Source organism: Podarcis raffonei, chromosome 3 (assembly GCF_027172205.1).
Source record: "Podarcis raffonei isolate rPodRaf1 chromosome 3, rPodRaf1.pri, whole genome shotgun sequence".
Classification (NCBI taxonomy): Eukaryota; Metazoa; Chordata; class Lepidosauria; order Squamata; family Lacertidae; genus Podarcis; species Podarcis raffonei.
The window spans coordinates 445,125-459,649 of NC_070604.1; the positions used below are offsets into that span (position 1 = coordinate 445,125).

Sequence of the window (14,525 nt, forward strand, 5' to 3'; positions counted from 1 at the left end):
TTTAAATTCTTTTTTGTGTGTTTTAACTGTTTTTAACTGGGTTGTAAGGATATGTACTTGGTGGGATGTGCTTGGGAAGGGAGGAGCATGGGGAGGCCCAATTTCAGTGGTTCTGGGTCCCTCCTCCAACTCGGGGAATTGTGGTTGTCATATCAGCCAGCCCTCGGGTCTGTGACTGCTGCTGTTGAATGTCAGGTCAGCCCAGAATAAAATCTCCCTCATCCATAATCTGATTATGATGAGGAGGCTGATCTGGCATGTATCACTGAAACCTGGGTGGGTGAACAGGACGGAGTGGGTCTCACCCAGCTGTGCCCAATTGGGTACTCAGTGCAGCATCAGGCCAGACTCAAGCGTTGGGGATGGGGAGTTGCTGTGGTCTATAGAGATTCTCTCTCTATCTCCAGGCTCTCTGTCCAGTGGCGGGGGGGGGGGGGGGCGGGGTCTAGTGTGTGTGTTCCAGGTTTGGGGAATGGGGACAGACTAGGATTCTGCTGGTTTACCGTCCACCTCGCTGCCCACAGTTTCCCTGCTTGAGTTGACAGAGCTAGTCTTGGAGGCGGTATTGAGGACTCCGAGACTGCTGGTTCTGGGAGACTTCAACATCCATGCCAAGGCAGCTGGCTCTGGGGTGGCTCAGGACCTCATGGCCATGATGACAACCATAGGGCTGTCCCCACATGTCACCGGCCCAAAACACATGGCAGGCCACACTCTGGACCTTGTTTTCTCGACTAGGCAGGAAGAGGGTGATTTGAAGGTGGGGGACATTGACATCAGTCCCTTGTCAATCACTTCCTGTTGAGATTTAGGATATCAGTACCTTTTCCCCTCTGCAGGGGCAGGGGACCTATTAGGAAGGTCTGCCCTCGGAGGCTGATGGATCCAGTGGATTTCACAGTGGGATCCAGTGGAAGACACAATCACCCCTGAGTGCCCTCTACCACTTCACAGAGCCCGATTGGCCCCCTGGTGTACTCCAGAGCTTTGGGCAAGGAAGCAAGCTGGGAGACAGTTGAATGCAGGTGGAGGAAAGATCTGAATGAATGAAACCGAACACTGGTAAGGGCTCATTATCGAGCCTACCTAGTGGCAGTGAAGTCAGCAAAGAAGGCATACTTTGCTGCCTCCATTGCATCTTCATTATGTCGTCCGGTTGTACCGGCCTTTTACAGGCTGGCCCAAAGAAGGTGATAGCTTGCTGTGATAGCTTGCTGTGTCTTGTTTGCAAAGCATTTTGAGGATAAAATCGCTTGCATTCACCAATATCTTGACTGCTGTTTTTGCAGATGAATCTCATGGGGTGGCCAGAGCACAGTCTAGTCCTGTTGTGTTGGAGGAATTTCAATTGGTAAGTCTCGAGGATGTAGACAAGGTGCTTGGATCAGTCAGGGCAACCATTTGTGCCCAGACCCTCTTGCCCCTCTTGGCTGATAAAAACCAGCAGGGAGGGAACAGCTGGCTGGGTCAGGGAGGTCAATGCCTCTTTACGAGGGGATAGGTCCCTGTCTGTTTGAAGGAGGCAGTGGTAAAACTGCTTCTTAAAAATCTTCCCTGGTTTCAGAAAACATAACTAACTACCGGCCAGTTGCTAATCTCCCTTTCCTGGGCAGGGTTCTGGAGCGAGTGGTTGTGGACCAGATCCAGGTGCTTTGGGAAGAAACTGATTTTCGGGATCCATTTCAATCGGAGTTTAGGTATGGTTTTGGCACAGAAACTGCTCACCCTGTATGACCTCTGTTGAGAGAGAGACAAGGAAACAAGTCCCTGTTAATTATTCTCGACCTCTCAGCGGCTTTTGATACGATTGACCATGGTATCCTTCTGGAGCGACTCTCTGAACTAGGGATTGGTGGCACCACTTTGCGGTGGTTCCAGTCCTACTTGGATGGTCATTCCCAGAGGGTTGCAGCCCTGTGGAACCTTCAATGTGGGTTCCGCAGGGCTCAATCCTATCCCCCACGTGGCAAGGTAGCTCACTGGAGCAAGACGGTCTGAGCATATTACACCGATCCTGGTCCACTGGCTACCAATTAGTTTCTGAGCCCAATTCAATGTGCTGGCTTTGACCTATAAAGCCTTAAACAACTTAGGACCGCAATACCTCAAGGAACGCCTCTTTCCATATGAACTTACCTGGACCCTGAGATCATATTCTGAGGCCCTCCTTCATCTGCCTCCTTCTCAAGAAGTCCGGAGGGTGGCAAAATGAAAATGGGCCTTCTCTACAGAATGGGCCCCATCTGTGGAATGCTCTCCCCAGGGAAGTTCGCCTCATGCTTTCATTATATTTAGGTGCCAGGCAAAAATGTGCCTTTTTAACCAGGCCTTTGGTTGATCTGTTTGAGATCCTATACCCTTTTAAAATGTGGCTCTTTTCTGGTTGTTGTGTGTTATTGGGTTGTTGTTTTTATTTTGATTATATATATGTACTGTAGATTTTATGTTGATCTTTTCTGTGAACTGCCCTGAGACTTCCGGGTATAGGGCGGTATATAAATTCAATAAATAATAATAGTCATAAACCACCCTGTGATCTTTGGATGAAAGGCAGTGCAATAATAATGATGATGATGATGATGATGATGCCGCCACTGGTTAATGACCCTTGTTTGTTTAAGGAGCTATCTGTCAATGACAAGGCAATTCTGGAAGGAGAGAATGGTTTTGGTAATGCAGCTCAGCTTTCCTTCCTCACTTGGTTGGAGGGTGAATATGAAAGAATAATAATCAGACTCATCTTGGAGGTGGAGATGGAAAGACACAGAAGTCTGATCTTGCTTCTGTGAGGATCCAGTGCTATGGTATTGGGGAGCACTCCTCGAAATAAATCACAGCCCTCCATATATCACACAGTCCCCAGTTACAGTCACTCTAAGGAAATCAAGCCCAAGGTATGTGCTGGTACCCCTTAAATTTCTCATCAGTTGAGGATTACAGTGTGTGTAAAAATGAACAAGGGGTGGAGTACTCAGGTGTGATTGGTGTGTTTCTTTCTTTTCTTTTCTTTTCTTTTGCTTTTTTATATCCCACTTTTCCTTCAAAGAAGGTGGCGTACATGGCTCCTCCCATCCTCCATGTACTGTAGTTTAGGCTGAGAGTTGCCTAGGGTCACCCAGGGAACTTCATGGTTGAATGGAGATTTGGACCCTGGTCTCCCAGGTCCTAATCTAACACCCTATACCACAACTAACCCTATACCACAGCAACTCAACAACTACTGCTTTGGCAACATGTTCTATTTACAAAGCTGATCCTGCGAAGAGTCTCACAGAACCTATTCATGTCCCAGCTTTCCAGACAGCAATCTGCCTTTTAAAATCAGTCAGTCATTATCTTCAAGTGTGTCAACGCATGCACACTCTATGAAGCTATTCCCTATTTTATGATGACACATCAGCCTAATAAATATATCATATTTTAGTTTTGCATGTAACTGGTTCTTTATTTGGCTGTATGCTTTACATGAGATGTTATTTATATTACCTCGTTCTCCCTTTGCACCTGGAAGTCCAGGAAGTCCTCTACCAGGAATACCTGTAAGATGAAGATAGTAGCACCGAGGTAAGGCAATTTAAATGTTCTCCATAAATTAAATCTCACTGTTGTATCAAAGCCCCTGATGCTGGTTCACACATTAGAAATGAACTACTGTATTTTTTGCTCTATAAGACGCACCAGACCATAAGACGCACTTAGTTTTTGGAGGAGGAAAACAAGAAAAAAATATATTATGAATCCCAGAAGCCAGAACAGCAAGAGGGATTGCTGTGCAGTGATCCCTCTCACTGTTCTGGCTTCTGGGATAGCCGTGTGAAGCCTCTTCAGGGCAGGGAGAGCCTTCATCCCACTGCCCTGAAGAGGCTGTGTGTGCCTAAGCCAGAAGCTAGAACAGCAAGAGGGAGACAAGATTTAGGAACTGCAGCCTCACATGCAAAAGCTGTTTTATGTGACTGAGAGCAAGGTATAAGGATCTATCACCCACCCACCCCAATCCTGCTGGGTTCTTAAACTGAGCAAACTGTAGTATTTAGGGTGGGAAGAAGTTGGGAATTCTATTTCTCCAGCTTATATTACTGTGTTAGACTTTCACAGTGTCTCTCTCTGGCCTTTTCTTCACTTTTTGTAGGCCAGAAGTCTTGCCTGGACACAGCATGGAGGAGAATGGGGGAGCATTACGGAACTCATATTTCTCTACCCACATCTCTGGGGACTGTGAGAGAGCAGAAGGCAAGCAACCAGGCAACCAGGGGGAGAATACAGCGAAATACAGGGATACAGGGAAATAGATCTGAGTGAAAAGTGAGGCCATAGAAGGTGTGTACTCTGCAGCTGCAGGCAGAGGTGATTTTACAGCAGCACAACCGATTCAACCACACTAGGTGCCATGCTGCAGGGGGCACCACAACAAAGCTGTAGAACAGAGTGCCAGAGGTGGTGGGGCGAGCAGTCTCTTAGTGTCACACAGGGGCTGCTGAAATTTGAGAACCCAAAGTCTGCCACTGCTGCAGAGGAAACCTCCAGAGTTGAGGGGAATGAAGATAGGAGCAAAGCTAATGGATACATTAGAGCTCCTTTCACTTGCTGGCTCAACCAAAGCAGGGGACAGACAAGAGAAAGAAAACCCCCCTTCAGTTGGGTTGGAGTTCATAAAAGGTACCAAGAAGACTTGGGGTAGTGCCAGTGGTGGAGCTTCATGCTCTGGCACCGGGGGGTGGAGAGCAGGCGGGGGTGTGGCGCTCAGCACAAGTGGGGGGCAGCCGCGATGGCACCCCACCGGGATCGCGCTGCTGGGGGCAATGCGCTCCCCCCGCACTCCTCTTCCTTTGCCAGTTGGTAGTACATTAATTTAGGTGACCATTCCCAACCGCCACAAAGGAATATGTCAGCTGCCCTGGAAACTCTATTATAAGTATAAATAATAGCATGAACAGTGAAAAAACATCCCATAATTCAACCTACCAAAGATAATCTTTCTAGATAAGGACATGTGTATACAAGTTTCTGTGGCAGTTTTATTTAATTTCATTTTTGCACATTTTGCCAAGGACAAAACCATTTCAATAATCATTTTGCCACATGAATCACTGCTGTGGAGTTTATCATATTCCTATATAGTCAAGCTCTAGCTGTCCATCCCTAAAAATTGAAGAGGTATTTTGTGGCCATGTACACGGGTCCCTGTGTAAAGCGTACTTTCATTTGAACAGTTAAAAATAGTTGCATTTGCAGTGTACATACTGAGCAGCATCTAGAGGAAGTTAATTGTGTTTAAATTTTCTAGATTGTCCCCAGAATCTGAACAATTCACTGGGTATCCTGCCATCCCTCAGGATACTGGCAGGGCTAAAACATCAATCTTCACTTGCTTAAAAATATATATTAAGATTTGTTTAAAGTATATGATCAGGAATCTACTGTGGTAAAAATATTACATACTAGAAGAAAAAGAAGAGAAATATCTCACCTGGGTCACCCTTTGCACCAGGTGAGCCTGGGATTCCATCGTGTCCTGGCTGGCCCCTTTCTCCAGGAGCTCCTGGGGGACCTTCAGGCCCAAGGTCACCTGCAAAAGATAAACAGACAAATTTTGAGGAACAAAATGGTGGAATCGTGGAAACAGCTGGTGCAGAATTCAATGGGCAGGCTGCTCACTGGGGCACCTATCCTGGCCAGATTAAAAATGCTGGTTTTGACTTATGAAGGCTTAAATGGCTCAGGACTGCAACACTTCAAGGACTATCTCTCTGGGGCTTTTCTGCCATGGCTCCCCACTGGTGGGAAGCTCTCCGCAGCGAAGTTTGCCTGTCATCTCCATTTCATATCTTCAGGCACCAAGTGGAAACATTATTTGCCCAGGGCTTTGGCTGATTAAAAAATCTACGGTCTTTTAAATGTGTCAGGGTGTCTGAGTTACTGATTTTTAAAATTATTATTATGTTATGTGTTTTTATAGTGTAAACCGCCCGGTGATCTTCGGATAAAGGATGGTGTATAAACAACAACAAGAAGAAATGGTGTCTGTTCATCAAGAAAGTGTTCTGAATCTTAAAATGTAGGTTGCCAATTTTTCTGTTGCCTAACTTTATTGCTATCTTGAAAAATTGTGAACATATTCATTTTTCAGAAAAGACAGACTATTTGTTATTACAAAAATTGTGACTTACACAATTTTCAAAAATCTCTTCACGTGTACAAAGTTGGCTTTCCTGCAAAACCCTTTTTCTGGCTCACATGAGCATATTAACGTGCCAAATCATGAATGATATTTTGATAAGAAGATTATAAAACAGGACACTGCAGTTAAAATAAATTTTCTTACTTTCAATCAATACATTTTGCTACATCTACAAATTTGATCTGCAACACTGTTGAGCTCTGAAGCTGAAGTTGAGTCCACAGATCTTACACATGTACTAACTGCAATGTAACATTTACAGTTTGTGGCACATGTCATTTTGCTGTTTTTACACTTGCACCAAGGAGTTCCACATCCCTTCTGGTTGCAGTTCTCTGCTTTCAAATGTCCAACGCAAGTCTTCAAGGCTTGATTTCTTGAAATGACAAGCTTCGTTCCACACTGCTTTCATAATGAGTTGTTTTTGCACCATTTTGGTGCCATTCCCTGGTTAATATAATTTATTAATTTTGCAGCAACGTGCGTAAATATGGTCAAGTGCAAGTGGAATGTGCATGTCATGTGTTTATGTGCCTGTAACTCTCTGGCCAGAGGATGCCATGTTGCTGTCCTCTGACTCAAGAATGCTCCAGCGCAAAAGCCCTAGTGGAAGCACAGTCTATCCTCTTCCCCAGTCAACAGGCAGGGGTCCTTTAAACAAGAGGCTCCTGTCACTGAAGCTAGCAACTGAGCCTGAGGATGAAAGCAGTATTTATATTATTTTATTATTCATCCAAGAAGGCTCCTAGAGTGGGTTACAACAAGACAGTCTACCTCTCATGGACCTGCAGCCCATGGACCATACAAAGCCCTCCAATACTTTTGAAGCACCCTGTGGGGCACCCCAACATTTCTGTGGAATATCTGTGTGTGATTTTTAAGACCCCCAATTTCAAGCTGTTCCTAACCTCCCTGGGGTTTCACCTAGCACCCTCAGATTACTTTCAGGAGTTTCCTGTGCACTGAGGCTTCAAAGTGCTCTCCAAAATGTTCTATTCACTCTGTTGATGCTTCTGGGTGCAGTTTTGGGAACTGATGGTGATGTCTTCTGAAGTTGAAGACTAATGATTACTGGTGATAGTTGCCAAAGGTACCACAGTGGGAAACAGACAGAAGAACAATGGCCAAGCAATTAGCAAAAGCAGTCAGCTGGGGATTAACTAGCACTACTTTGCTGTGCTCTATTCAAATATACAGCACTTTGGAAAAGTCTCAAAATGCTGATTTCTCTTTAACTATTTACAGTGAACTTGCGACTTATGCAATTTTAGTATTATGTGGTTAATAGCCAGTTGGTTGAAATCACACAATTGAAATGCATGGAAAGTGGAGAGCTTAAAAGCTCTTTTTGTGCAGGATTTTCCTGCTGTGGGAAGAGTTTTTATGCAAGGTGCAGACCCTGCCTACCAGCTCTGGGAAGCTCTCTTGAGATCTCACTCACACATACACACCCTGGAACATAACCCCTGTATACATTGTGAGTCTACTGTACCTGAAAAGTACTGTCCTCTGCTAAAGATTGCCAATTCTGCTCCCTTTCCACACACCTCAGCAACACAGGTTTACATCTTTTGTCTAGCAGAAAGCTCTACTGAATATAATTATTTCTGAATAGATATGATTTGAATTGCTCTTATGGACCCGTCTCTCTCTGTGTGTAGAGATGGGTGAAGACTGCCTGTCTTACCCAGTGTGTGCATCCCTGTCCCCCCCAGTGTGTATGTCTGCTGGCATGCAGCCCACAGAGGTGTGGTAAATCCTCAATGTGGCCCTCAAGCAGAAAAGGGTTAACTATCCAAGTCTTGTGGAGCCCTGCATGGAGCTGCCCAGAGTGCTAGTGCCTTTCCTTGCAATTATGAGAATGTGCCGGTCATCTATTGAAGCATCTGATTATCATCTTATCCACTTTTTAAGGCTCTTAGGCATTATTAAATCTGTTCCCAATATGGGCTAATATGGTCCAGAATTATGTTATATAAAGCCAGAACTGCAACACAGAAGAGTTCTATAAGCTTGGCTTGCAAAGCTTTGCTTTCTTTTGTTAGCAAAGTCACTTAAATAAGGCAGCTGAAATCCATAGAGAAAAGAAATTCTGATAACATTTTACTGAGGGAATTGAACAAAAATATTGTATAATTTTAAGAGAAAGAAACAGGAAAGCCTAAAGTAGGAAAGACAGAACCTCCCTAATTTACCCCATTAGCTGGTTTATTGAAAACAGAATTCACTCTTAAATTATACACTGAATTATCTCTGTTGTTGAACGTCTAACATACTTGTCAAATTATATTTTTGCCTTCTAATTTTAAAAATCCGATGCCCTTAACATACATTTTTTTAAAATGCTGTGTAAATCACAAAGAGTAACCATTATGTTGCTGTTTTTAGAGTGAAATAGCAATTTTGACTTCAAAAATATTATTTATTTACCTTTTTCTCCTTTTAAGCCAGGAAAACCATCTAAGCCTGGTAATCCCTTTCCACCTTTTTCACCTGGGATTCCTGGAATACCTTTATAATAAAGAAATATAAGGTTTTAGTGTTGTCAGCTGAGTACTTACTAGGCTTAGCTTTATCATAAAATACTGAAAGAAGCTTTGGATCACTTACCTGGAGAACCCTGAAGACCTGGTAGCCCTTTGGCACCTGGGGAGCCAGGGATGCCTGGAATTCCTGGAACACCTCTTTCACCTTTCTCTCCAGGCACGCCAGGAATACCTGTCTTTCCTGGGTCTCCCTGTAGGGTAGAAAAATGAACAGTAAATTCTGCAAACATTTAACAATTACAATATGCATTCTAAAATCGTTATAGTATTCATATCTAATGTCTGAACTCACTGTAGTTACACTAAGGTAAAAACTATGTTTTACAGCCCAACTGTAAGTACAGTTAGCATGCCAGCTGCCTCTCCACTACAAACCAACCCTGAAGAAGGACTAGGGGGGATGCTCATCAAATTTGCAGATGACACCAAACTGGGAGTTTTCAAAATGACCTTAAAAGAATGGAGAACTGGGCCAAAACTAACAAAATGTACTTCACTTGGGAAATTGGATGGGTGACACATGTGAAAAGGATTGAGGGGGTCTTAGCAGACCACAACCTTAACATGAGTAAACAATGTGATGCAGCAGCATAAAAGCTAATGCTATTCTAGGCTGCATCAACATAATTATAGTGTCCAGATCAAGGGAAGTAGTAGTACTGCTCTGTTCTGCCTTGGTCAGACTACATTGGGTCCTGGGTCCAATTCTGGGCAACACAGTCAGAGGCGGAGCTAGCAGGTACCCGGAGCAACGGGGGCGGGGCTAGCATCCCAGGGGGTTGTGCCAGCGGCAGCAAGCGTCCCAAGGGGGGTGCCGCCTGCGGCGATGTCACCCCTCCTCAGGGATGACACCCGGGGCAGGCCGCACCCGCCACACTCCCCTTTCTCCACCAGTGAACATAGTTTAAGAAGGATATTGACAAACTGGAACATGTGCAGAGGAGGACAACCAATATAATAAAAGGTCTGGAAACCACGACTTATGAGGAATGTTTCAGGGAGTTGGGTACATTTAGCCTGGAGAAGAGGAGGCTGACAAGTGGTATGATAGACATCTTCAGATATCTGAAGGACTATCACATGGAAGATAAAGCAAGCTTTTTCTTTTTTTTGTAACATAGTTTATTATTACTTTTCCTCTTTTAACTGTTTAACATGGTTGCACTGAGATATATCTTTGTTTACATTAGAGCGTATGACATAAAATTACATAAAAATAAAAATAAAACAACAATAAACACTCAGATAAATGAAAGCTTATTTTCTGCTGCTCCAGAGAATAGGTCCTGAACGAGGGGATTAAAATTACAAGAAAAGAGATTCTGACCAAATATTAGGAAGAACTTTATGGAACTAAGCAGAACAGACTCCCTTGGAACCAATGAGGAAGGTGGTTATGTTTAGCCTGGAAAAGAGATTTCAGACATCTCAAGGGCTGTCACATGGAAGGGGGAACTTGTTTTCTCCTGCTCCAGAGGGTAGGACTAGAACCAATGGATTCAAGTTACAAGAAAGGAGATTCCAACTAAATATCAGGAAGAACTTTCTGATGCAGGTACGTAGCCGTGTTGGTCTGACACAGTTGAAATAAATAAAAAAATAAAAAATTGTCCAGTAGCACCTTAGAGACCAACTAAACAGCTTCCGCAGAACACACTTAGTAGGTCTCTAAGTTGCTACTGGACATTTTTTAATTTTTTTTATTTATTTCAACTTTCTGATGGTAAGAGCTGTTTGACAGTGGAACGGTCTCCCTTGGGAAGTTGGAGACTCTCCTTCATTGGAGGTTTCTAAACAAAGATTGGATGGCCGTTTCATAGAATCATAGAATCATAGAATCATAGAGTTGGAAGAGACCACAAGGGCCATCGAGTCCAACCCCCTGCCAAGCAGGAAACACCATCAGAGCACTCCTGACATATGGTTGTCAAGCCTCTGCTTAAAGACCTCCAAAGAAGGAGACTCCACCACACTCCTTGGCAGCAAATTCCACTGTCGAACAGCTCTTACTGTCAGGAAGTTCTTCCTAATGTTTAGGTGGAATCTTCTTTCTCTGTAGTTTGTCAGGGATGCTTTAGCAGTGACTCCTTCATTGCAGTGGGTTGGACTAGATAACCCTTGGGGTCCCTTCCAACTCTACAATTCTATGAAACCATCCTCAGGAACGAGATTTATGCAGTTGAGAAATAGGGCAGATCGGGGCTGCTTAACCCCCCCCCAATCGATTATCCTGAAGTTTCTCCTGAAACTTGCTTCCCAGATTCTTTTATCACTGTGGGGCTTTGAGTCCATGTTTAACCTCAAACCCTTCAAGGGAAAAAGCAGTTAGGGGTAGTTCAAGGGGAAAACATCAGGTGAGCAAAGCATCCCACCACCACCACCCATTTCCTCACTGCAAATCACTTCCCAATACAATTCTGAAGCAGAGAAGTGGACTAATATTATACATAGCTCCATTGTAATGTGCAGATGAAAAGAACTAAATTTTGCATGTTCATAAAGGCTAGTGCCTTTTAAATTTCTGGTCGCCTCAGCTCCTGGGAATCAGCACCCCCTGGCCAGCCCCAGAGGCACCATTCACCTGGGGAGCTTATAGCCAGGGCTGCAGCAACAAACAGCCACACAAACCTTTGGAAGGCAGAAAAGCAAGAGGGCATCAGAGGAGGGAGGGAAGGAAAGAGGGACAGAGTCTAGTGTTGCCTGCAGCACCCCTGACTATCATTCAAGGCACCCCAGGGTGCCATGGCACACTGGTTGAAAATCCCTGAGACCAATGCTTTTTGGGAGAAGGCAGCTTCCAATGCAAATGCCCTTCTATCCTCAACAATTGTTTTGAATACAGCCCTTACTTTTGCACATCAGTCTTATGCCTTGGAATCAGAAAGAGATGCATTGTGCACAGAAACCTTTACATTGTTTAGGATATTTAACATAGTTTATGAACAACTGTGGATGGATACCTTCTCACCAGGAGCCCCGGGGAAGCCAATTCCTGGAAGCCCAGCCTGCCCTTTTTCACCTTTCACACCTTTTGCTCCAGGTAACCCATGTTTCCCTGCCTCACCAGGAAGGCCTTGCACACCCTTTTCTCCTGATGGTCCTAAAAATAAAAGTTTGGATTATATTATATTTTTCTTTCTTAAAAGTAACATAATGTGTTAAAACTAATCTGAACATTTTGGTTACTGGGAAATGGGTGGGAAGTTAGCTGATGTATAATTCCAAATAGCCAAAGTTAATATTACCTGGGAGACCCATTTCTCCCATGGACCCCTTCTGTCCAGGAGCTCCTGGTTCACCCTGGTATCCTGGAGGGCCTTGGTCCCCTTTTGGCCCTAAAATGGAAACGGGATATTAAAAAATATATTGAACTACATGACTCATTAAAATACAATGTAAAGGTGCCTTCTAGATTATGAAAGAGCCCAGCAATGCTATAAAAGTAGAACTGTAATTAGTAGTCACACGCAGAGGCTTCACATTAGTGATAAAAAGGAAGTCAGGGTTTCATACCTGTTTGTCCAGGTAGACCAGGCTCCCCATCCTTCCCTGGCATTCCTGGTGTGCCAGGATCCCCTGCAGTTCCCTTCTCTCCTAAAGGTCCCAGTTGTCCTAGAAAGCATAAAAATGTTGCTTTGTGTCATGGTTCTCTTTCTACCACATCTTAAGTATGTGAGAATCACTCTGAGAATAGCATGACAAATCAGTTGATATAAATTTAGTTATTCTGCTACTGTAATAAATAAATAAATCAAGAGTTTATACAGAATATATAACTGAACTACAGCTTGACTTCATTAGGACTTAAATCTAAATTTCAGTTTTCAACACTAATTTGTTGTTGTTTAGTCGTTTAGTCGTGTCCGACTCTTCGTGACCCCATGGACCAGAGCACGCCTGAGCAACAAAACATGTGAAATGGCAGCAGGGGCACAAGTATCTCTAAGTATGTCCAAGGTGCCTTTTTCTCATTTTTAATGGATTCAGGGAGTGGGAGCTTTTAGACAAGAAACACATAGAGCGGAATATCTTATATAGAGAGGATAAAAACATGAATGGCCTGACTTTTTGAAATAAAAAGCAATTATTTCATTATATTCTCCCTTGTTATATGTCTTGTTTCCCAGGAATTGCAACATAAAAGGTTTTTAATTGATTTTAACATATTATTTATTATAGTGTAACCCACTTTGAGACTGCTTTGGCAAGTAGCATTATTTTAACAAAAACACATTTTCATAAGCTGGGAGAAGTGATCAGTAAGTATGTCTTATCCATTTCTATGTACATCTGAAGGGCTTTCTATTTTGCTGTGTGAGTGCATGCAGCTGCCATCTGATTGCCTGCATTCGTTTATTCGCATTCGTTTATTCCACAACGTTTCATATTCAAGAATGCATTATTGGCCTCAGTTGCTAATAAAGGTAAAGTAAAAGGTAATGGACCCCTGGACAGTTAAGTCTAGTCAAAGGCGACTATGGTGTTGCAGCGCTCATCTCTCTTCAGGCAGAGGGAGCTGGCGTTTGTCCACAGACAGCTTTCCAGGTCATGTGGCCAGCATGACTAAACCGCTTCTGGCGCAACAGGACACCGTGACGGAAATCAGAACACACGGAAATGCCGTTTACCTTCCCGCCACAGCGGTACTTATTTATCTACTTGCACTATTATGCTTTTGAACTGCTAGGTTGGCAGGAGCTGGGACAAAGCAATGGGAGCTCACCCCATTGCAGGCTCGGTGGTTTAGACCACAGCGCCAACTGCATTCCTAGTTGCTAATATATGATGTGGAAATGAGAAGACAATTAGCAGTGTTTTTTAGCTCCTGTACAAAGCAAATGAAGAGACATCTACTTAACACAGAAGTGGTACGCTGTCTAAAGAAAAATCATTTAAAGAAAAAAAATAAAATGTCCTTGAAACTGTAGGGCAACAAGTGACTGAAACATTTTAAAAGCAGTTCTATGGATCTGGAAAGAGGTAAAATGGAAATTTGATTATCTGTAACGTCACCCTCCCCAGGGATCCTGGAGGGCAGTAACGAGACTGGGATGGCTTTTCCCACCGGTCGGTCAGGGTGAGGATCCTCAGAGCAGTCTTGCCGCGTGACTGGGGCGCTTGGCTCCCTCCGGCTCCCCTTCCCGGGAGTTGCGCGGGGCGGCATTCAGTCGCTGGGTGGGGAAGACAGGCGGGGCGAGAGGGAGGGAGCCGATCGCAGCCGCCCAGCGCGAAGCCGGCGAGCCCGATCCCGAGTCCGATCCAGCGGCAGAAGCGGCGGCAAGCGGACAGGGAGGCGACTCAGTCTCCGTCCCTTTCGCGCTCGCTCGCTCGCTCGGGGCGGGTTGCGCGGAGCAAAAGGCATCCGCGTCATGCCGGGCAGCGAGAGACTCTTGATGGAATGGGGAGAAGCCGTAGGACAGGGACCAGAGCGGCAGCCGGAGGCAGGGTAAGTCCCTCCAAGAGGACGGTTCTCATCTGGCTTTTCCTGGGGTAGAGGAAGCTCCGGGGCTCTTAAAATAGATAAGGAACCCCTCAAAAGCGCAAGCAGGTGGCAAGGCAAATTAAGCGGAAAAGAGAGAGATCACCATTCTCGCCGTCTTCTGCCTCCTCCACCCCTCCTGCGCCTCTCCTTCCTTCCAGCGCCTATGCCAAGTCTCCCCACCGAGGGAGCGCAAGAAAGGCAGCAAACGTCCAAGGACTTGGGATGGGCGAGGAATAGGACTCAGGGCCAACAAGTGGTGGGCGCCCTGGACATTTTCTCCGATTTTGAGTCCTTATCAGCCTCAGATGAAAGGAAAAAG

At 44.7% G+C, this 14,525-nt stretch overlaps 1 protein-coding gene and 1 long non-coding RNA gene across 2 annotated transcripts in view; one reads left to right on the forward strand and one right to left on the reverse strand.

Annotated features, from left to right (window-relative positions):
- COL4A1 (collagen type IV alpha 1 chain) overlaps positions 1-14,525 on the reverse strand; it is a 168,892-nt gene that overhangs the window by 27,076 nt on the left and 127,291 nt on the right. The window contains exons 35-41 of the mRNA XM_053380246.1: positions 12,238-12,336; positions 11,970-12,059; positions 11,685-11,824; positions 8,789-8,915; positions 8,609-8,689; positions 5,468-5,566; positions 3,487-3,537 (exon numbers count right to left, since the gene is read on the reverse strand). Coding sequence (XP_053236221.1) covers positions 3,487-3,537; positions 5,468-5,566; positions 8,609-8,689; positions 8,789-8,915; positions 11,685-11,824; positions 11,970-12,059; positions 12,238-12,336 — 687 coding nt within the window. The remainder of the gene's footprint in view (positions 1-3,486; positions 3,538-5,467; positions 5,567-8,608; positions 8,690-8,788; positions 8,916-11,684; positions 11,825-11,969; positions 12,060-12,237; positions 12,337-14,525) is intronic.
- On the forward strand, positions 608-6,480 carry LOC128409822 (uncharacterized). The gene is made up of 3 exons (XR_008329318.1): positions 608-3,564; positions 4,130-4,317; positions 5,957-6,480. It is a non-coding gene; the product is annotated as an uncharacterized LOC128409822 (long non-coding RNA).